The 23,074-nt window shown below is 35.8% G+C and overlaps 2 protein-coding genes across 2 annotated transcripts; both read left to right on the forward strand.

Annotated features, from left to right (window-relative positions):
* Positions 1-9,462: 9,462 nt before the first annotated feature.
* On the forward strand, positions 9,463-10,543 carry LOC110899613 (23 kDa jasmonate-induced protein). The gene is made up of 2 exons (XM_022146498.2): positions 9,463-10,038; positions 10,136-10,543. Exons 1-2 carry the CDS (start codon positions 9,604-9,606, stop codon positions 10,319-10,321), a joined length of 621 nt encoding a protein of 206 aa, XP_022002190.1. The 5' UTR covers positions 9,463-9,603; the 3' UTR covers positions 10,322-10,543.
* Positions 10,544-15,272: 4,729 nt separating this feature from the next.
* Positions 15,273-16,265, forward strand: LOC110899612 (23 kDa jasmonate-induced protein). The gene is made up of 2 exons (XM_022146496.2): positions 15,273-15,774; positions 15,859-16,265. The coding sequence occupies exons 1-2, from the start codon at positions 15,352-15,354 to the stop codon at positions 16,042-16,044; spliced, it is 609 nt and encodes a 202-aa protein (XP_022002188.1). The 5' UTR covers positions 15,273-15,351; the 3' UTR covers positions 16,045-16,265.
* The last annotated feature ends 6,809 nt before the right edge of the window (positions 16,266-23,074 follow it).

Here is a 23,074-nt window from a genome sequence, read left to right on the forward strand (position 1 = left end):
TTTATTTTCCCCTTTTTATTAAATATTAGGTTTAATTATATAAATCCTAATATTTTCCCGGGTTAATTTTACCACTAACGGTACTTTACCCGTCTTTTAGTATTAATATGGTTTGATTATCAAACCTGTTTTCGGGGTGTTACAAATGGAGTTGGGAAAATGAAAATGGGAGGCAGGAAGCTTAGTTATATAGTGATGAAGTAGGGTTTGAGTTTTAATGCAATTAGGTAGAAGTTGCAACCAAAACAAACATAAAATGGACCAATGGAAGAGCTGAAACAAACTTTCTGCAGATCAGACCTTTTGGCGGGGCGCAACAGGGCAGGGGGGGGGGACGGTCGCCGGGCGCGAGAGCCTCAGGCCGGGAAACTATGTTGATTTTTGCCAATTTTAGTCCCTTATGTTTCATATAAGTTGTGTTTTGAGGTGTAAAGTGTGTTATAAGATGATTTTATGCATATAAACATATAACTAAACATAATAATAGTACACGGATTGTCCAAAGATGTGTAAACATGAGTGAAAAGCGTATAAGTCGTGTATGTGTGATATGTATTTGCAACTTTATCACGCGTTTACGAATAAGGTATCAAATGTATAATGAATTTGAACGTATTAGTAGGAATGAATAAGCAAGGTATAATATGTTTGAAATAGGAAATTTATTACGATCAAAGTCTCGGATTTACAACTATACAATGAAATACGAATACAAGAGGAACAAGCTTCCAAAAATAGAAATACAAGACATGCCTTGTAAATAAGGAAAGTTACGAAAAAGCAGGGCGTTACAGTGGGTGGTGATGGTGGTGGGGTGGGTGGTGACGGTGCAAGCATGTGGTGGCAATGATAGAAGGTTGTGATGGGGTGGCTGGTGGGAGGTCGTGGTGGTGGTCAATGAAAATGACAAAAAATGACAAAAGTTAGGGACTAAAATGGTAGAAAACAAAACTATTTGAATTAAAATGGCAAGAAAAAAACTATTTGTACTAAAATGGCACTCTAACTACAATCTAAAACTCAATATATTAAGTATCATTCAATTTAAAAAGTCTACGAAATAATGCAAGTTTGGCGATGATGATTGTTGGTAGTTTTCCTTTTTGTGATCGTGTGAAAAGAAGTAAATCTTATAATCAAACTGAACGTACAGCAACTTAATCAAACTAAATCAAAATTCGGTGAAAGGAATCACCGATTACAAACAAGTAATAACAGCAGGTCTTCAACTGAAGAGTAACAATCAACAGGAGCAGGTCTTCAACCGAAGGTTCTGCACCAAATGATCTTGATCAGCAGCAAATGTTTGAACTCGAACAAGGACAGAGACGACAGTCTTTTGGAATGTTCTAGAGGGCATCAATTTGCACTTTGGTATTTTGTGATACCAGACCAAGGAGAAAGCCGTGGATTAAAAAGGCAGGAGAACCCTAGAAAAAGCCCATTGAAGAGAGCCCAACTGAACAGCCCAACCTCGAATAGTCCAATCTCGCACAACGGTAAAAGAGGCCAAAAAAGGAAAACATATATTAGGAGTATTGAATTGGAAATAAGAATAAAGGGATAAAAGGATTAGGATATTTTAACACCCCCTCTCAATTCAATACTTGAAACAATCGAACATGTTAAGAAGAGAACATACCTTTTCATGCGGTCCTGCAGATAGGCCTTTCATGAGAATATCGGCAGCTTGATCTTCTGTTTTGATTCCCACCGTTTGAATAATACCTTTAGATATTTTTTCTCTCAAAAAATAGAGATCTATTTCGAAATGTTTTGTGCGTTCATGAAATACGGGGTTGGCTGCTATGGATATAGCAGCCGTGTTATCACAAAATAACTGAGTAGGCAGTTTGACATCAACCTTTAATTCCGTTAATAGGTTGGTGATCCACATAACTTCACATGTTGCAGCACACATTGAACGATATTCTGCTTCGGCAGAAAATCGTGAGATGGTGGACTGCTTTTTACTTTTCCATGAAACAAGGTTATTTCCTAAGAAAACACAGAACCCGGTAATAGACCTTCGGGTTCCCAAACATTTAGCCCAATCTGAGTCAGAGAAGGCCCTCATTTCCAAAGAGTCCCCTTTTGCAAAGAAAATTCCTTTTCCCAGGGGCACCCTTTAGATATCTTAATAATCTCATAGCAATTTAAAATGAGCTTGAGTGGGGGAATGCATAAATTGACTAAGATAATGAACCGGATATGCAATATCCGGTCTAGTGTGAGAAAGATAAGTTAGTTTTCCAACCAATTTTGGTAAACAGTTATATTGGTTAATGGTTGGTTATCTTTTTCACACAAATGGTTTAAAACATGATTGGGTTCCATGGGGTAACAAACTGGCTTACAGCCAGTCATACCAAATTCAGCAAGTAAGCCTAAACAATATTTTCATTGGGTTAAGCAAATGCCAGCAGAATTTTTAACAACTTCAAGACCCAGAAAATATTGTAGATTGCCCAAGTCTTTGATAGAAAATTTGGATTTTAGTAACACTTTAATTTCACTAACATGCTTAGGACAATTACTAGTTATAATAATATCATCTACATAGACAAGAAGAATGATAAAACTAGAATCTTTTGTCATAGTAAACATGGAATGATCACACTTACTTTGTTCAAAACCTAGATTATGTAGAACAAAACAAGTTTTTCGTTCCACATCCTAGGTGCTTGTTTTAAGCCATAGACGGACTTTTTTAATTTACACACTTTAGTCCCATTAGATTGATCATAGCCATCAGGTAAGCACATAAAGACTTCTTCATAGGAAAGTGTTATTAACATCAAGTTGAAAAACTTCCCAGTCAAAGTGGACAGCTAAAGACAAAACACATCTAATAGTGACCATTTTCACAACTGGTGAGAATGTGTCAAAGAAGTCAATGCCTTCTTTTTGGCTAAAACCTTTAGCAACAAGTCTAGCCTTATACCTTTCTATTTCACCATTAGATTTGTACTTTATTTTATATACCCACTTACATCCAATAGCTTTTCTATTAGGAGGTAAGTCAACGATTTCCCATGTGTCATTTTTATGTAAAGATTCGATTTTAAATTCATAGCATCAACCCAGTTGCTATCGGTTTTAGCTTCAAAGAAATTTTTTGGTTCACAGCTTTTATTAAGAACAACAGCAAAACACATCCCTTCAGGAGATAAATTAGCATAATTAAGGACCCTTTCTAGACCATATTTAACCTTCCCATCTACCACAAAATCATCAAGTTTAGAGGGAAATTTGATATTTCTAGAAGACCTCCTAAGATTAATGTTTGGTTGATCCTGAATTCCTCCCTCAAAATTGTTGTTGTCCTCATATTCAGTGTCATGCTCAGCCCTGTCTGGTCCTGATTCTTCACTACTGGGTTGCTGATTGTCAGCCATCCCAAAAGTAGCACTTGAATCAGTCGACTACTCAGACCCATGTCCTGATGAGGTGCTTGTTTGAATATTCTCATCATTGGGAGTTTGGTCAACGTTAGGGTTTTGAGTGTAGTTTAAATCGGATAAGTCAAAGAAGTTAAGGGTATTGACTTAAGAAATGGTATCAAGACCAACGGACATTTTCTTTTCTTTAAAAGGAAAAACGGTTTCATAGAACCTAACATCCCTAGAATAAAACATCACCTTTTGATCAAGACTCCAAAGTTTATAACCCTTTTTCTCAATTGAATATCCAATCATAACACATTTTTCAACATGTATGTCAAATTTATCAGAGTTATTTAACACAGTGCTAAAACAAAGACACCCTACCACCCTAAGTTGACTTAAGACAGGGGCAAAACCAAACACTAGATCATACGGAGACTTCCCATTTAAAACCGATAAAGGTGTCCTGTTAATCAGATAATCAGCAGTAAGAACACATTCAGACCAGAATTTGAGAGGAAAACCCCCTTGAAAAAGCAATTTTCTAGCTACATTTAATAGATGTCTATGTTTTCTTTCAACGACCCCATTTTGCTGTGGGGTATGAACACATGAAGTCTGATGGAGGATACCATTTTCATAGAAAAAGTTATTCATTTGTTTATTGATGAATTATGTTCCGTTATCACTCCTGATTATTTTAACCGGTTTACTAAACTGGGTTTTTAACATATTGAAAAAACCTTTAATATGGTAAAACACTTCCTCCTTTGACTTCATGAGGTATACCCTACGGCTCTAGTGAAGTCATCTACAATAGTAAGAAAGTATTTAAAACCATCCCTACTTGGAATCCTATAGGGACCCCATACGTCTAAATGAACAAGGTCACCTAATAGTTTTGATTTGTGTTCACTTAAGGGAAAAGGTTCCCTATGTTGTTTAGCCCTATGACAGGTTTCACAAGGTGCTAGTTTAGAGCTGGTTTTAATGTTTAATTTATTCTTTAAAACATGCAGAATAGGTTGAGCAGGATGTCCTAACCTAGCATGCCAGAGGTTAACATCACAGTTAGCACTACACACCTTATTTGAAACAGAAGAGCTACCACAGAAGTAAAGACCATCAAACTGATTACCAGTCACCAGGACTTTCTTTAGATGAGAATCCTGAATATAACAGTTATGTTCATCAAAAGAAACAGTGAGCTTACAATCTCTAGCAAGTTTATGAACAGATATCAAGTTAACACAATAATTGGGAACAACAAACACATCATAGAGAATGACCTTGTCACTTAATTTTATATCACCAATTTTAGTTACCAAAGCACTTGTGCCATCAGGGTGTTTAACTTTGATGTTGAATTCAGTGACATCCTTTTGATTAATAAGACAATCATCGGTCATAACCATGTGCTGGTTAGCACCAGAGTCAATTATCCATCCAACCTTTTCCCCATTGTTAACAAAGTTTGAAAAGCAATAGATAGGTTTAAAGTCACAAGTGGGTTTGGATGTAATATTGACAAAGCTATTTAGACATATAGAATTTGCACACATACTAGCAAAGTTACTATTCTGAGTGTCACCCTTAGGTTTATCATTCAAGAGACTAAGCAATTTGGCTACCTGATCACTGGTTAAAGAACTCATAACAGCAGATGAATCAGTAGTATCAGTAGTATCAGTAGTGACATTATTACTTACCCTATTACCCTTGTTCCCACTTGTTATAGACTTCATCCAAGAAGGATATCCAACAAGTTCAAAACATTTCTCAATAGTATGACCAGTCTTATTACAATGAGAACATTTGAGATTAGGATTAAGAATTTTTGCACCTTTTTTCTTTAAATCAACACTTTGATTCGCTCTAGCAGCAAAACCAACAGCATCATTAGGGTTTTATCAGAAAAATTCTTTGAGTGTAAATGAGACTCTTCTCTAGAGATGACTGCAAAGGCATCTTTCACAGAGGGAAGAGTTTCTCGAGTTAATTAATTTGTTCTCACAGACTGGTATGAACTATCGAGACCCATCAAGAGTTGCATTAGTTTTATAAGATGATTAAAGTCACTAAACTGTTTAGATGCATCACAAGAACAAGCAGGTAAAGCAAGTAATTGATCCAATTGTTTCCACATACAGTTCAGCTTATGATAATATTCAGAGACAAGCATACCATTTTGACTAAACGAGTTGATTTTTTGATATAGATTAAACACAACAGAGCCATCTATCTTATCATAAGGTTCTTTTAGGTCTTTCCATACATCAGAAGCAATTTTAGAGTAAACAAGGCCAAGATATAGTTCCTCAGATACAGAATTAAGAATCCATGTAAGAACAATAGAATTGCATCTATCCCATTGTCTACCCAAGACCTCATCAGTTTTAGACCTAGAACAAGAGCCATCAACGAATCCTATCTTATTTTTTACTTGTAAGGCTAGGTACATGGCATTGGACCAGATCTTATAGTTTTCTGACCCTTTTAGTTTTACATTAACTATAGATAAATTGGCAGAGTCACTAGGGTGAAGAAACAGAGGATCACCAGCATCTATTTTGCTAACTAGAGTAGCACTAGGGGATATAACAGCAGATTCATCACCAGGCATATTGCAAATACTGTCAAGGACCAGATAACTAACAATAACAGCAGGTCAACAATAGATAGAGAAAAGACAGCCAAACAATAGACAAAGCAAATAAAACTCAGAAGACAGCGAAGCCTGAACAGAGGTCAGATCAGAGGTTCATCACTCAAAAGGTGCCTCTGCAGACGATATTCAGGGAGCTATGACACACAAACCAAAGACAAATGCAGCAGATAAGCAAATACGACTCGATCAAGGCCGGCCCGACTAGTCCGGTAAACAGGGATGCCTAGACACACTGACTCAGTGATGCAAGAAAAAAGAAATAAATTACTGAGATAGAACGATCTCACAGTGGGTGCGAATAACTCCGGATAACCACACTTGTAACCTTCACTTAGGGTTACAAGTCTGATTATAAGCAAAGAAGACTTAGTGAAAAACTCTGTTGGTTTGCTCTGTAACAGAGACCAACGAGAGTCCCTTCAGAAGCACAAAATGAAACCCTAGGAGGAGTTTCAGTCCTTTAGCCAGTCACAACCAAAAAATAGCGATCCAAGAGTCAGCAACAACTGTCCCCAAACCCTTGATTTAGGGTTCCAACGTTCAATCGGAGATAACCTTCAAGAAGATGAACGGGCATCGACGGATTCACAAGGTACCGCCAAGATTCCTTATGCCTTGAACACAGCCCTAGATCCGAAAGGATCTGATCGAACAAAAACCAGCAGCAGCGGAGAGAACGAGTATCAGAGAGCCGATTGTGGCTCTGATACCATGTGAAAAGAAGTAAATCTTATAATCAAACTGAACGTACAACAACTTAATCAAACTAAATCAAAATACGGTGAAAGGAATCACCGATTACAAACAAGTAATAACAGCAGGTCTTCAACTGAAGAGTAACAATCAACAGGAGCAGGTCTTTAACCGAAGGTTTTGCACCAAATGATCTTGATCAGCAACAAATGGATGAACTCGAACAAGGACAGAGACGACAGTCTTTTGGAATGTTCTAGAGGGCATCAATTTGCACTTTGGTATTTTGTGATACCAGACCAAGGAGAAAGCCGTGGATTAAAAAGGCAGGAGAACCCTAGAAAAAGCCCACTGAAGAGAGCCCAACTGAACAGCCCAACCTCGAACAGTCCAATCTCGCACAACGGTAAAAGAGGCCAAAAAAGGAAAACATATATTAGGAGTATTGAATTGGAAATAAGAATAAAGGGATAAAAGGATTAGGATATTTTAACAGATCGGCAATGACAATTTATAGAAAACCAACATATTCAAACTCCGACCATATAATCTATAAATCTGTTGTTTTTTACTACAAAACACAGAATCAACGATTTTACATCTATATATGTATATAAAACAAATTCTGGAAGGTTGTCTTCTTCTTCTTCTTCTTTTTTTTTTTTTTTTGCAGTCACATTACTTTGCAAAGATACCATTAATCAGACATGTGTCACGTACTCACGTATTATTATGAGAACAAACAAAAATAATGGGATTAAATTCTTTGTTGATAATTTATTCGAGCTTTGTAACCTTTTGTATTTATGAAGAAGGTTTCAAATGTGCATCTAGTGATGATAATGGTGATACTACTTTAAGCATCAGAATAAATTAATAAAATTTATTCTGATAGATGTTACCACTTACCATACCACAGTTGATATATATCGCTCCATATGTAGAGTCTTGACTTTCTTTTATTTTTAATTACCACCAACCATGATAAAGTACTTATTGGCTCGTGTTGTTGGAACTCAATTTAAATCACATAAATCTATTTGAACTATATTTTTTTCTCCCAACCGATTGATATTGTGAACTATCAATCAACTATATTAATATAGAGTTAAATGCCATTTTAGTCCCTGTGGTTTGAGTCATTTTGCCAGTTTAGTCCAAAAGTTTCATTTTTAACTTGTGGGTCCAAAAAGGTTTCACAGTTGTCATTTTAGTCCACTGGACTAACTCCATCCATTTTTCCTGTTAACGAGAAGACCAATTCGGTCATTTTATATGGTTGAATTGCCCTTCTAGTTAACAGAATTACATACAAAATTACCGAATTGGCCTTCTCGTTAACAGAAAAAATGGATGAATTTAACCCAGTGGACTAAAATGGCAACTGTGAAACCTTTTTGGACCCACAGGTTAAAAATGAAACCTTTGGACTAAACTGGCAAAATGGCCCAAACCACGAAGACTAAAATGGCATTTAACTCATTAATATATTTCTTTTGTTTTTACCACAAAACGCACAATCAACGATTTTACTTGTATATCTAAAAAACAAATTCTATAAGGATGTCTTTTAGTCATATTACTTTGCATATATCCCATTTTCGGGACATCTGTCACGTATTATAAGAACAAACAAAATTAATGGAATTAATGTTCTTTTTGGATAATTTATTCGAGCTTTGTAACTTTTGTATTTATGGAAAAGGTTTCAAATGTACTGTTTGCTTGATTTTAAAAGTTTGATGTCTCTACATGGCCAAAAAAAGGCAAGCATTCACATACTTGGATATAATGATTTAGTTATTTATATTAAATGTAACAGCATTTTATTAATTTATTAACTAATATTATGAACTTTTGTAAGTAGTTTTGGCTCTAAAGTAAATTTGTTTTTCATGTTTAACGCATACATAATTTTTTTTTATTTCCACACGTTGATCAAATATAACGTATCTGGTAGATTTTTTTTTTTTTTTTTTGGGTCATGGTAAATATGCTATGTACTTAAAAATGGTTCAAATAAAGAACCAAACAATTCTGATTTTCCGATTTGTTAATTTGAATGAATCATAACCTAAAATAAAATATATGTCGTCTCATTCAATGCAAATAGTTTATGACTTAAATCTTAATGCAAGTTTAGCGATGATGGTTGATATTTTTTCCTTTTCCGAACTGGAAAGACGAATTATAGAAAACCGACATTCTGAACGGAAAATTACATTACATTAGTGAACAAAGTTTTATGTTTATAAAAGACTCGAAAAAGTAGGAGTGAGAGTAGCTAGCAATAGTAGGAGGATCGAGTAGTAGAAGTAGCATGGGTAGTAACAAACTTACAATAATAGTATGAACGGTAGTTGGTTCACAATAGATATATATCGCTTCGTATGTGCAGTCTTGACTTTCTTTTATTTTTAATTACCAGCAACCATGATAAAGTACTTATTGGCTCATATTGTTGGAACTAAATTTAAATCACATAAATCTATGTGAACTATAAGTTTTTCTCCCAACCGATCGATATTGTGAACTATCAACTATATCAATCTAATTTCATCTTAGTGTAGTGTTGAGTGATTTAATCTTTGAAATTCAACATATAATGATAACGTGGGATTATGAAATGTACATCACTATCATGCATTAATCAAATAATATGGCTTTAACCTGAAGCAAAACAAGGAATATATACGGCCATCAAATAATGCAAATATGGAAAAAGACTTGGGGGGCTGCTTAGGATAAGGTGTACCTTGTCTCTGGAGGCTTATAAATAAGGGCAACACCCATGCATTAATATTCAAACAAAACATCAACTTGATTTGTAATAACACCACTTGAGATCAACAAACAATGGCAGCAACCGCAGTTCGTGTGTTTGGCAGACCAATCACTCAAGGAACTCGTACCCAAAGGGCCCAAACAGCCAAGAACTACCAAAATGCCGATGGCAAGCTCGACCAGGTGTTGCAGGCTTCAATCCACTCTCAGAAAGCGGCTGTGGGTGGGGCCAACGCAGCTACCGTTAGCACCACATTTGGCAGGGTTTACAATGCCACGGGTGACCCTGTAACTTATGTGACTGCATACGATTGGCAGGGAAATGTCGTTGGGCAGTACCCGGTGAACATCCAAAATGGGCAGTGGGCTATTTTTGAGCATGTTGGCACTCGTGGCACTAACCGCAAAGGATCAGTCGCTGCTGTTGTGTTCAACATTCAAGATTGCAGTGATTCAATGATTGCTTGGAACAACCCTTGGAAAACTTCCACTAGTGGAAACAACACTGTAAGCCATATTTCTTGTAATATCGATCGATCCTAATATATTGTATAACATGTAACAAATTGAAAAAAAATTAATATAAATTAATGTTTGCTTGCAGGCTTATTGTGAGATGAATGATTCTGGATACTTTGATGACCCTACTGTTTGGGATGCAATCTTGGAAAAGCTTATGTCTTCTGGTACTGAAAGTCAAGCAAGTATGGAAGGTTATGCTACAAAAGTGAGTATCGACGCAGGAGGCAACACTCCGTCTTACAGTGCCATTTTCTATCTCGACGTCTAGATAGATGTAATAATAATAATAAGGCAACGTGATGGAAACCTGCAGCCGCTGATCTAGTATTCCAGTACTATGTGTGGTTGTAGTAATATACAATAAGCCAACTATAGTAGGTGATGATTGGCTAAAGTTTCACATGAATAAAAAGTTGTCTTGGTTTGTACTTGATCGACACTAGTGTAACCATAACGTGTTTTAAATACAAACAAATAACATTAACAAACATATGAATGGTTTTACAACAATGAAGAAATTTAAAAGTTAAAACCTACTAGATAAGTAAGCATTCAACTTGAACCCTGGTCGGCCGGACATTTGAATCGAACGTGAAGCCATGGGCATGTGAATGATATTTAATTTAACACTGGATAAGTATATAGAGCTTTCTATATTTACAGGACACCTTATTCAAGCTTTCTTAATTTCTGGAAACTTATTGTTCCATTTTGTAGTTCAACGAAGTGACTTATGTCCGTTCGTTGCGACGCTTTGGTTTTAAATAAAATTACACAGAAACATAGACTAAACCATAAAAACGAATATTGTACCGGTACGAATGTTGTTCGGACAGTATTGGTTCAGTTCGTCACGGTAAAGAACAAAAAATGAAATATATTTAACCCGTTCAAATTGAACTTTTATTGAATCGTATGTTAATAATAAGCACGTTGCAACCATATAATCGAAATTTATAAAATGTTATATTATATTACTAAAATAACAAGAAAGGTAAACATCACTTTATACAAAAAAAAAAAATACTAAAAGGTTAGGCAACTTTGATAATATTTACGTTTGAATATGGATTACTTGTACATTACTATTTACAACATTAATTAAACTTTATATCTAGATGTTTATAAAAATAAGTACGTTGCATTGGTATATTCGAAATTTAATAAAACACCGTATCTAAAAATTTCCATATAAAATAAATTTGCTTAAAAGTAATAATAATACAAATAATATACTAATTACATATTACATAATTAAAATTAAAAATTAAAAATTATATCATATATACTACAGTTACAATTACCAACTTGAGTAAATAGTGACTTGAGGTATTTTTTTGTCTTTTTGTGTCTTTTTGAGTTTAGATACAAAAGGCTAGTGTCTAAATAAGTAAGCATTCAACTTGAACCCTTGGTCGTCTGGACATTTGAATTGTCGCTTCACGCCATGGACATATGAATGATATTTAACACTGGATAAGTATTTAGAGCTTTCTGTATACAGACACCTTATTCAAGCTTTCTTAATCTCTGAAAATTTATTGTTCCATTTTGTAGTTCAACGAAATGGTTTATGTCCGTGAGTTGCAACTGTTCGGTTTTGAATAAATTAATAGAAATGTAGACAAAAATAAGCATTCCGCAACGATATGTTCAGAATTTTACAAAAGATTATATCTGAAAAGAAACAAAATATGTTAGATTGATCAAAAACCCTAAAAATGAATACCGATAGCAATTCTGTTAATAACAATACCGGTATCGAACTACCTATGTTGTTCGGTCGGAATGAGTTTGATTGGTCACGGTACTGAAAACAAAATATGTTTCAGCAATAAGAAACTATAGAAACAAATATCGGTAGGGTGTTTCAGCAATAAGAAACTATAGAAACAAATACTGGTAGGGTGTATTGATATCATGTGTTTTTGTTTAGAAGTTGTTGTAGTGGTTGTTTAAGGTGGTATTGCTTTGGTCTTTTTTTTGTAATGCATCATTTTCTAATTTCCCTTTATAAAATATCCTTGTCTTAGAAGTTGTCTTTGTTAACTGTTTAATTTATCTTTTTATAATTTTTAACTCAAATGTTACTCCTATTCTACTTTATACTATTATTCTAAACTACATTTGCCTAAATTTAAACTAGCCGAGATCTTCTCTTTAAGAGACATGTGTCTCTATTAAGTGGGCTTGCCTCACATTGGCAATTTAATTTGTCTATTTGTGGAAGATTAAATATTTTTTTTTCATTCTTAAACTGTTGCATATATGTTAATGTTCTAAGCATCCGATTGTCTACTACTGTTGCACCTTTAGAGTTAGAGTAAACATATTTCATACCTAATTGAAATGGTTTTTGTTCTTTTCTTAGCCTTTCATATTTGACTCATCTAAAAAGCTTTACAAAATATATGAAACACTAGTAGAAGAAAACTGGGCATTTGTTACCCCATTTTCGTTCGCAAATAGTCTTTTGCGACTTAAATGCGGCGGCATCAACCTCTATGGGTAATTTCATTTTGGGACCACAAATTGTTTCACCATATAATTTAGCAACCCTTTTTTGCAGTCACATATCTTACAACCAATTTGCAACCTTTTTCTATAATGCCCAATTTTTAACAGTGAAAAGGCAAGATTAATAGAATGTTGATTTCATATATTGCGGCAATATTCATATGGAACAATACAGGTTAATTTCATTTTTAGTCACATTCATATCAAATATGTCTAGTTAACTTTTTATGGTCTTGGTAAATTGTTTTCTATGTGCTTCTGGTTCAAATAAAGTGCAATTTTTTTTGTTTAACTTCAAAAGGAAAATCATATTTAATAATTGTCAAGTGTCAACTAAGTATAATCTAAAACTCAATATATTTACTATCATTTAATTTAAAAAGTCTACGATATAATGCAAGTTTGGAGATACAGAAAACCAACATATTCAAATTCAGACCATATATATGTTGGATCAGGTCACACAATACTCTCACGTAAGTATGTAATATTAATGTGTAAAAGAAAGTGAACAAGAAACAATGTTCGATAATCACAGAAAAGGGGTACAAAAATAGAGCTACTTCTACTCCCTATATATAATATAAATAATAAACACATTATAAATAAACTAAGTCCATGTACTCCTAATTTCAAGCAAACTCCAACGTTCAAAGTCCACATGCATAAAATTCGGTCAATCACGTCCCCTTCAAACTCGTACAACTATGACCACTTCTTTAGCCAAACAAGATGTAACGAATATATGATCTATAAATCTTTTGTTTTTTACTATAAAAACACAGAATAAACGATTTACATCTATATCTGTATATGTATATAAAACAAATTCTGGACCGTTGTCTTTTTTTTTTTTTTTTTTTTGCAGTCACATTACTTTGCAAAGATACCATTATTCGGACATCTGTCACGTATTATGAGAACAGACAAAAATAATGGGATTAAAGTTCCTTGTTGATAATTTGTTCTTAGCTTTGTAACTTTAGTATTTATGAACAAGGTTTCAAATGTGCATCTAGTGATGATGATGGTGATACTACTTTGAGCATCAGAACAAAATTTATTCTAATGTTACCACTTACCACAATAGATATATATCAATATGATAAAGAAACCGGTTGCTTCATATTTAAAGTTTGGACCATTAACGTTTTTCGATCAATTCTTTTGATCAAAGTTGAAGTCTATAAATGGAAAAAGAATAGCCAAGCATAAGTATTTAGATACTATGATAAAATGATTTAGTTATTTTTGTTGAATCACAATTTATTAGATTTTTTTCATAAACAATGATTTATAATTTCATTCCAATCACCGGGGCAAATTACATAAGAACGTAGATGAGCAACAAACTGCGCTACCATCTCCTTCTGAATAGAAAACCCTAATCTATTAATTTCATGAATTTTTTGACATAAATTTTTTGACATACATAAATTTTTCATATTTTTTCTAAAGTTTATTTTTCTTATTCAAGTATACATAATTTTTTTATATATTTTTCTCTAATATTTTTTTTTCTAAATTTAAGATGATTCCATGCTTATAATCAACGAAAATTTCATCAACGTCCTTGATCTCTGGCTCACCGACCAATAGATCAAAACCTTAATTACATAAAACTAAAACACCATGATACGGACACATTACTCAAAAAAATGTTTTCAAAAATTTCGTTGGTGATTTATCTTAAATCACCAAAACGTCTCTAACAGATGCGTTTTGAACATTACAAAAATACAAAATACTAAAAATAAGCGCTGATCTACAGGTTATTTCACTATATTCACCGATTTTTCCTAGGACCTTTACCGAAAGCACATGCCGACGATAATTACAGATATGTCAGTCAGTAAAGGTCCTTTGATTTTGTTAAAGACCATGTGATCATCGCTGACTCCGTCAGTAAAGGTCCTTTGATTTTTTTTAAAGACCATGTGATCATCGCTGACAATGAGATTAGACTATATGTAAGAACATAAAGTGGGAAGAATAACTTATTTTATAAAATCGATTATGTTTTTAACAAATATCTTTAGTTTTTAGTGTTGTATATGGTTTGCATGTTATGTTAAATAGTATAGTAGTGCATGTATAAGTTAATAGATTCTCTGTATGTCCACATCTTCTATTTTGTTTTGGCGTAACCTTACGATATAGTTTCCACAAACATGGTCTAATTTGATCTTTAGCTTATTAAGATGACATTCACCATTTCATTTAAGATGCGACACATATTCACCCCCTCTATCACTCCTTACCCCTTACCCCTTACGTACAATTTTGACTTTCTTTTACTCTTAACTAAGTATACATATTTAATAATATATTACGCTATTCAATATCAATAACCGTGATAAAGTACTTGTTGGCTCGTGTTGTTGGAACCGACTTTAAATCACATAAAACTATGTGACTTATAAGTTCTTCTTTCAACCGATAATGTGAACTATATGCAAGTTAATTTCTTCCTTATGTGTTAGAGAGAATTTATCCTTGATATTCAATAGATAACGATAATGGGGTTATGAAATGTACATCACTATCGTGACATGCATTAATCAAAATATGTGGCTTTAAACAAAAGCAAAACAAGGAATATATACGCCTTCACATTATGCAAATATGGAAAACGACTTATATGGGATCGGTGTCTTAGGATCAGGGGTACCTAGTCCCCACGAGGCTTATAAATAGGCGCAACCCCCATGACATAAATATTCAAACAAAACAAAACCAAATATTGTCTTGCTTAATTTGTAACACCACTTCAGACTAAAAATGGCAGCAACAGCGGTTCGTGTGTTTGGCAGACCAATAACTCAAGGAACTCGTACCCAAAGGGCCCAAGCAGCCAAGAACTACCAAAACGCCGATGGCAAGCTCGACCAGGTGTTGCAGGCTTCGATCCACTCTCAGAAAGCCGCAGCAGGAGGGGCCAACGCAGCTACTGTTAGCACCACACTTGGCAGGATTTACAATGCCACAGGTGACCCTGTAACTTATGTGACTGCATACGATTGGGAGGGAAAAATGATTGGGCAGTACCCCGTTAACATCCAAAACGGGCAGTGGGCTATTTTTGAACATGTTGGCACTCGTGGCTCAAACCGCCAAGGATCAATTGGTGCTCTTGTGTACAACATCCAGGAGTGCTGTGATTCAATAATCGCTTGGAATAACCCTTGGAACAGAAAAAACACTGTAAGCCATTTTTCTTGTAATATCATAATATATTGTATAACATGCAACAAATTGAAAAAATGTTAATACAACATAATGTTGCAGGCTTATTGTGAGATGAATGATCCGGGATATTATGATGACCCTACTGTTCGGGATGCATTCTTGGAAAAGCTTAAGGCTTCTGGTACTGAATGTCAAGCAAGTTTTGAAGGTTATGCTACAAAAGTAAGTATTGATGCAGAAGGCAACACTCCAACTTTCAGTGCCATTTTCTATCTCGACATTTAGATAGTGCGATCAATGTAATTAAAAATAAGGTTGCAGCCGCTGAGTATTCCAGTTATGTGTGCTTGTAATATATATAACAATAAGCCAAACATACTAACGTAGTATAAGATGATTGGCTAAAGTATCACATAAATAAAACGTTGTCTTGGTCTGTACTTGATCGACATTAGTGTAATATAACGTTTTACTTATGTTAAATGAAATGTTTTCTTTTTGTCCTAGTGATTAAGGTTTTTTGTTGCTTCAAAACATAGATTAACATTTTCTATTCTAAGTGATTTAAAAGAGAATCTATTAATATGTGTTCTGGAATCTGATAGCTTTTCAAACTTCAAAGATCCTATTAGCATGGTCAGATCTATAAGAATAACAAAAAAATGGGAATGTTTTTATCTGGTAAAAGATAGTAATTAGTTATATTTATTAGAATCTTTAAAAGAACCACAACGTTACACTTAGCGACCATTAGCGAGCCAAATATGGCGTCAACAGAAAGAAATAACCTGGATGATTAAAGTCTCTAATCTTGAGGGGTCACTATAATCTTGTTCTTGTTTTTCTTTTTCTTGTGTGCGGGTTTTATCTGGTGATCGATCTAATTGGCTCCAACATAATTTGATCAGATTTTAAAATTAGAAAGACATCTAGCAATTTGTTGGGAATTCCTAGTCTAATCCGTGGCTTACATACGTGAAGGATGGCTAGGAGGATTGCTTGGAGTGCAAGACAAGTAATAAACAATAGTAATTAATTAGTGGAATGTTATCTAAGGTTCCTATACGTGCTAGGTTAGGAAGTGTGTTTAGATAATTATTATGTAACTAATTAATAGGTTTCCTATTTATAGTCTAACGTGTTTAGGTTAGCTATATATACCAATCAAATTGGCAGGGAAAATTGTAATTTGGAGTTTTTGAGTTAGATTTCTCCGTAATAAAGATTTGTGGGTGTTTAACCGTGAAGAATCGTATTCCGATTAAAACATTCTGTACCAATTAATCCCTTTAATTTGTGTTTTTGGAACTAGATTAGTTTTCACACTTCCAAGATGTTGTTAATTTGTTATCATTATATATTTGCTAAAAAGGTCGATTTGTAAACAGGGCCGGCATAATCATTTTGGAGGCCCAAAGCAATACAAAAATTCAAGGCCCTTTTTGTTTTTATTTTCTTTTTTTATTCGAACTTTCGGTTTTTATTTGACATCGAAATTACTAAGAATAAACTTATATATGAAACTTATATAATATCTAGTGAATTTATAAGCTTAGAGGTATTTAGAGACTTTTAATTTACTTTATTAAAATCAATTAACCTAAATATGTTTTAACTTATGAGGATCATAGATTTAACCGTACATAAACATTCTCTAATACTTTTAATTTACATTTTAATATTTGTAAAAATAATACACTAGCTAAATATACAAGAATTTATTAGTGAAACTAAATAGATGACAAAAAGAAAGCTTTTAACTAAAATATAATTAAGTAAATTTTGAAATGATGACGAAAAAATGAATGCTTCTTAGTTACAGACTTCAGTGGCTGGGATTTGAACCCAAAATTTAGAGAAAATGGTTTTTAGGAAGTTAAGACCGACTTAAACGCTAATGAAAATATAGAGAAATGGTTTTTAATGTCACACCCTGACTTTTGCGGAAGCATATGATGTGTGACTGGTTTAATATCATTGCATTCAATCATAATAAACAACTACATGATCAAAACGATGTTCATCCATTCATAAAATTTGAGTATTACAAACACCGGTTATTTAAGTTTTTAAAACACAACCTTCGTCTGGGTTACAAACCAACAAAAGTGGATGACATCTAAACTTGAAGTCTACTTCTAGAAACAACACTCACGCCCAAGATCCAACCTGTCACCTGAAATACATGTAATTTTGGAAAACATCAACAAAAGTTGAGCGAGTTCATGCGTTTTGTGTGAGTACTTATAATCTTGTAAACCTTTGATTGACTCCTTTGAAAACAGGTATGAAGAGTGTGTATTGAACATACCAAATAAGTGTTTTACAAGGACATTAAGGCATGTGAGGACATAGGGAGCACTCGAAATGAGTAGACTCATACCCTTGTCGATTTTCCCTCGACTATGTCGATTTCCCTCAACTGTGTCAATTTACCCTTCTCATGATCTTTTAATCAACGTGACGCGTATGCAATTCCGTGGTCTCGTTGCATTGACGCGCAATCGAGACTTTGTCGAGAAGCGTCACATAATTGCAACTCTAACTCCTTAGCTCTTGATTCCAGGGTTGGCATGAATCTCGTTCTTATCCACCATGTATCCTAAAGTTCTTACCTCGCGAATTCGAAATCCGCTTTTCGACATCCTAGCACATAACTGTTCTTTCTCTAAGAGTTGCAAGGTAAATTGCAGTTGTTGCTCACGACCTTCCTTGGTCGTTGGCCATTTAAGAATGTAGTCAATAAATAATCATGATCTATCCAGGTATGGCTTACATATTCGATTCATGAGGTCCATGAATACTGTTGATGCATGTGTTAAGCCAAATGGTACGACAAGGAACTCGTAACGCTCGAAGCAAGTCCTAAAGGTCGTTTTAGGGATATTTCCTTCTTGTATTCACAGTTGAGGACACCCTGTCCTCAAGTCGATCTTTGAGTGGTAACAATAACCTGACGATTGGTCTGTTCATGTCATCAATCCATGGCAAAGGATACCAATCCTTGATATCCAATTCTCTGGAATTTATGCATAGTGGAAACTGTCAACTTTCTCCTTGTGTCCTTAACTAAGGACGTCATGTCCTTAATTTCCCTCTGTCTAGCAGCTCTTGCAGTTATATCGGAGGCTCATGCTTCTCGGACGAAGCTAGTCGGTAAGGCGTCATTCGGCACTGGTGCCGCTCCTGGCACTAGGTTCATCCTAAACTCCTCTTGTTGCTGTGGAGGTATTCCTGGCAAGTCTTCAGGAAGGTCTTCTGGGAATTCCTTCACCACGGGGTTGTCTTCTAGCTCCAGCTCCTTGGTCTCCTTATCGGCAACATGAGCTAGGGAGGCAACGCAATCTACTTGGAGGCGTTTATGTTGTCTCTTCGACCAATGTGAGATGTCGCAGACCCACGGTCTAGTACCCTTGCACCTATTGCAAGAAGGTTGCGTACTATAAGTGTTTCATCATTCGCAAGAGGGATGCGACTGATTTCCCTTATAACGAACAACTTCAGCTCTATACTTGGATATCCAATCCATGCTAACTACTACAACATGACTTCTCAAGTCATTGGTAATAGAAGGCTCCGGCCTTCCGAGTTCCCAAAATATAATCCTTAATCGCTTCTTCTGCTTAAACTAGCCTTCTGTATGCCCATTTCTAAAGAATACAGGATGTCTATTCTACTCGAAACTAGGCCAAGCAGTTTCTTAAGTTCTAAGCATGCAAGGTTAAAGTTGGTGCCAGTATTAATCAAAAATAGATGCATAAGGCTGGTTAATAGGGAACGTACCCGTAACCGCATCTGGATCCTAGCGTGCTTCACGAGCTTCGATCGTGAAAACCCTTCCTTGCTTGTTTCTTCCTAGGGCAATCTTTCCTAAAGTCCCTGCTTCACCACATCTGTAGCAACCTGGTACTCTACCATTATCTATTCCATCTGGATCCTTCGCCCAACTGGCGTCCTTGTTGTGCCCTTCTTTTCCACACTTCCCATACTTAGGCCTCAGACATTGACCTTCATGGTAAAAATTGCATTCCTTGCACCTCGGCTTAGTCCCCAAGTAAACCTTACCACCAGCCTTATTAGTGGTTCCATCAGCTTTCCTGCCACGCGACGAGTTCACTTCCTTTCTTTTGTTTGCTTTAGAGCTTCCACAGCTGACTTGGGTGCCCATCTTTAGATTTGAGGACTTCCTTTTCTTGTTGCCTGATGACTCCTCGTGAGTCTCTTTCTTGTTATCCTCAGATTCCGAAAATTTTCCCATGAGTAGAGCTTCTTCAGTAAGAGTGACACTCAAATCGATAGCCTCTGTGATGGTTGGGGGCTTTGAGGTAGTAACCATGCTCCTGATCTGAGGTGCAAGTCCCCAAATGAATCGCTCAATCCTCTTGAATTTCGGCTTGACAAAGTAGGGGACGACCCTAGACAAGTCGTGAAATCGCTGGACGTACTCAGAAATCTTCGGCCCGTCCATTTTCAAATTCCAGAACTCCACCTCAAGCTTCTGGATTTCAGCCCTAGAACAGTATTTCTTCTCCATCATCCCTTGAGCTCGTCCCAGCTCAGTGCATGAGCAACATCTGCACCAAGGGTTTAAACCTAAAGGTTCCACCAGGAGAGTGCGCCATCCAAAAACAACCCTGAGATAAAGGTAACACTCTGCTGGGGTGAACAGTTACTCATTCTTAGAACGGAGTCAGTCTTTTCTGTCCAACGAACAAATGCAACGACGCCTCCTGTGCCATCAAAGTTTAATGGCTTGCAGTCCAGGAACTATCTGTAGGTGCAGCCAGTTGGAGGGTTATTTCCAGAAGTGCCACCGCTATTTTCGGAGCGGAGGGCTTCATGTCGTGCAATTGCCTGTGAGATGCGTTCTTGAAGCTCGGCTTCTGTCCATGGTAACGTACTGGTGTTTGTGTCACGTCTGGGTGGCATTCTCTTCTGTCAAAATGGTAGGGAATAGGTTAGACAACATTCCATAATTGTCTATGAGGTACATTGTACCTTAAGCAATCATGTAATCACTCAATATCACATGCTTATATAATTAACAATGTACGAGTGAGGAAACAATTACTGGGTTTTCATAATATGAAGGTAGTAGTGATTTTCCTCCTACGTTAGCTTTCTTTGGTCTTTAGCTTCACAAGACGGGTGTACTTTCCCAGGGATGGGGTTGTTCATGTAGGGGTGATAGAGAGTGTAACGTCAGTGAATCTTTCCGAATGTTATCCATCTTCACTTGCTTAAATATCGGTTCTCAAACGTCTCGTACACAGGTAGAAGTGTCAGACACGAAGTAGGTAAAGACAGGTTTCCTACTTTATAATGTGCTAAAGCAATGGTCTATGTATTGCTCTACCAAATGAAGGTGTGAACACCTATAGATTATTTTTGGAGGGATGGTGATCATTAACCTAACCCGCAGAGTCCACCAGGATTTCCATGCACTACAAGTTGTTATTACGTGGGCCCCCGTAATAATAAATTGCCTTGCACACTTACCCCAATTTTCCCTCGTCCAAGCAGATGATCAACCAAGGAGGGGACACCACTGTCCTTATACCTCTGACATGGAAAGGACCATTGCGGTGGTCCACGCGCTAACACTCGTTATCGTTACGCGCAAATAGGCACGGTGATTAAACGAAATAGGAATAAGGAGAATTCCTAGTAGTTGGAGGGGCACCTTCAAGATGAATACTTCATCTTCCTTGTCTGGTCAGGTGTGTCGTCAATCTTGCTTCACAAAAGCCGCAGGGATCTTGTCCCGCTGATTAAGAAGTTGTTCAAGGTTGTCGCCTCTGCCTCGCCGTTGTGACAACCCTCACATTTCCAGGTATCCGTACAATTAATTAATAATTAAATTATGCTTAATGACTGTGCTTGATTACAACTGTGATTAAACTGCTTTCTGTTTTCTGATACATACATATGCATCACATTTATTACTGTCACTCCATTTATTTCACATAAACATTAGTGACAAACTTGATGCACAAAGCACAGTTAGCACAGTGAGCGGGTAACCCAGTAAACATGCTGACAATGCCAGCACATAGACAGACAATGTCATTGAGGCCAGTATGAGCCAGAGATAGAGTACTACACTAGTAGGGAGTGTAGGGAGGTGAGGACCATAAAACTGCGTCACTAGGTGATAGTTATAGTGCCCGGAAGTGCCTAAAACATACTTTAAGTGTAGAATTCTGCACTAAATAACCAAAATTCAGCATTTAACAATGCTAGTAAAGTGCAAAAACTTGGTAAAATAGTCCTAGACACTTTCCAATGTGTCACTAAAAATAATATAAAAGACACTTTGTAGACTAATTTAGCACTTTAACGGATCAACATCCAACCGGACAATCGGACTTTACCCGAAACATAAAAATATTGCTAAACACACTGTTTTTACTTTTCTGAGCTAGTTAGGGTCCCCGAACACCCTAACACACTTTATATTATATAACACATAATAAACCTACTAACTTAACATCTAATCCTAACTAGTTAGTTACTTTATCATTGAAACCCAACCCCATACCCCCCCCCCCTTTTCTTCGAACCGGTTATGTGGGGCGGGACATCCCCACATTTCTTTCCATTATTATATTGTGGATGTTGGTGGATTAAAGGACATAATACATGTTGGATAAACAAGAACTTGGTTTATAAATTAACACTTAGGGTCATAGAGAACTCAACACCACCATCACAATACTTGCAAACTTCTCTTCCTTTCCCCCTTGTTCGGCCGCCACCCTATCACCACCATACCACCACCATCAAACTTCATACATACAAACTACACTCATCCAAAGGTGCAAGAGGTCCAACAACTAAGCTTGGTGCACTCGGAAGCTCAAGGACCGCTCTAGTTTTCTTTTATCCACCACTTTTACGCTTTGAAACTCCCCTAGCCTTGTGCTAGTAGTAAGTGCCTTAGAACTTCATCTTGTTCTTATTTTTGGTGGTTAATAGTTGAAAGAATGATAAAACATTAAGAAACTCTAAAGAACTTAAACAAGTCTTGAAACATAAAGGATGAAGAATGGATAAAGTAATGAAGTAGTGTTAAGTGATGATAAAATCATGTTGTTCTTGTGTTGTTATGATTATTGAATGTTTTATGTTAGTAAAAATGAGATGATTCATCACATGGACTTGCTAGATCATGTTTAAAGGCATGAACTAGCAAGATGTGAAGGTTAAAGATGTTGTGGATGATGGAATCATCCACACATGAACTTTGAACTTGAACAAATAAGTGATTTCTTGGAAAATAAAGTTATAAACTTGTAGATCTAAAGATCTATGA

Source organism: Helianthus annuus, chromosome 13, assembly GCF_002127325.2.
Source record: "Helianthus annuus cultivar XRQ/B chromosome 13, HanXRQr2.0-SUNRISE, whole genome shotgun sequence".
In the NCBI taxonomy this organism is placed as follows: domain Eukaryota; kingdom Viridiplantae; phylum Streptophyta; class Magnoliopsida; order Asterales; family Asteraceae; genus Helianthus; species Helianthus annuus.

Excerpts from the sequence above, each read along its gene's own strand:
- LOC110899613 (XM_022146498.2), top strand. The coding sequence starts at position 9,604 with ATGGCAGCAACCGCAGTTCGTGTGTTTGGCAGACCAATCACTCAAGGA. Across the intron at positions 10,039-10,135 it reads CCACTAGTGGAAACAACACT|GCTTATTGTGAGATGAATGA; the intron begins GTAAGCCATATT and ends GTTTGCTTGCAG.
- LOC110899612 (XM_022146496.2), top strand. The coding sequence starts at position 15,352 with ATGGCAGCAACAGCGGTTCGTGTGTTTGGCAGACCAATAACTCAAGGA. Across the intron at positions 15,775-15,858 it reads CTTGGAACAGAAAAAACACT|GCTTATTGTGAGATGAATGA; the intron begins GTAAGCCATTTT and ends ATAATGTTGCAG.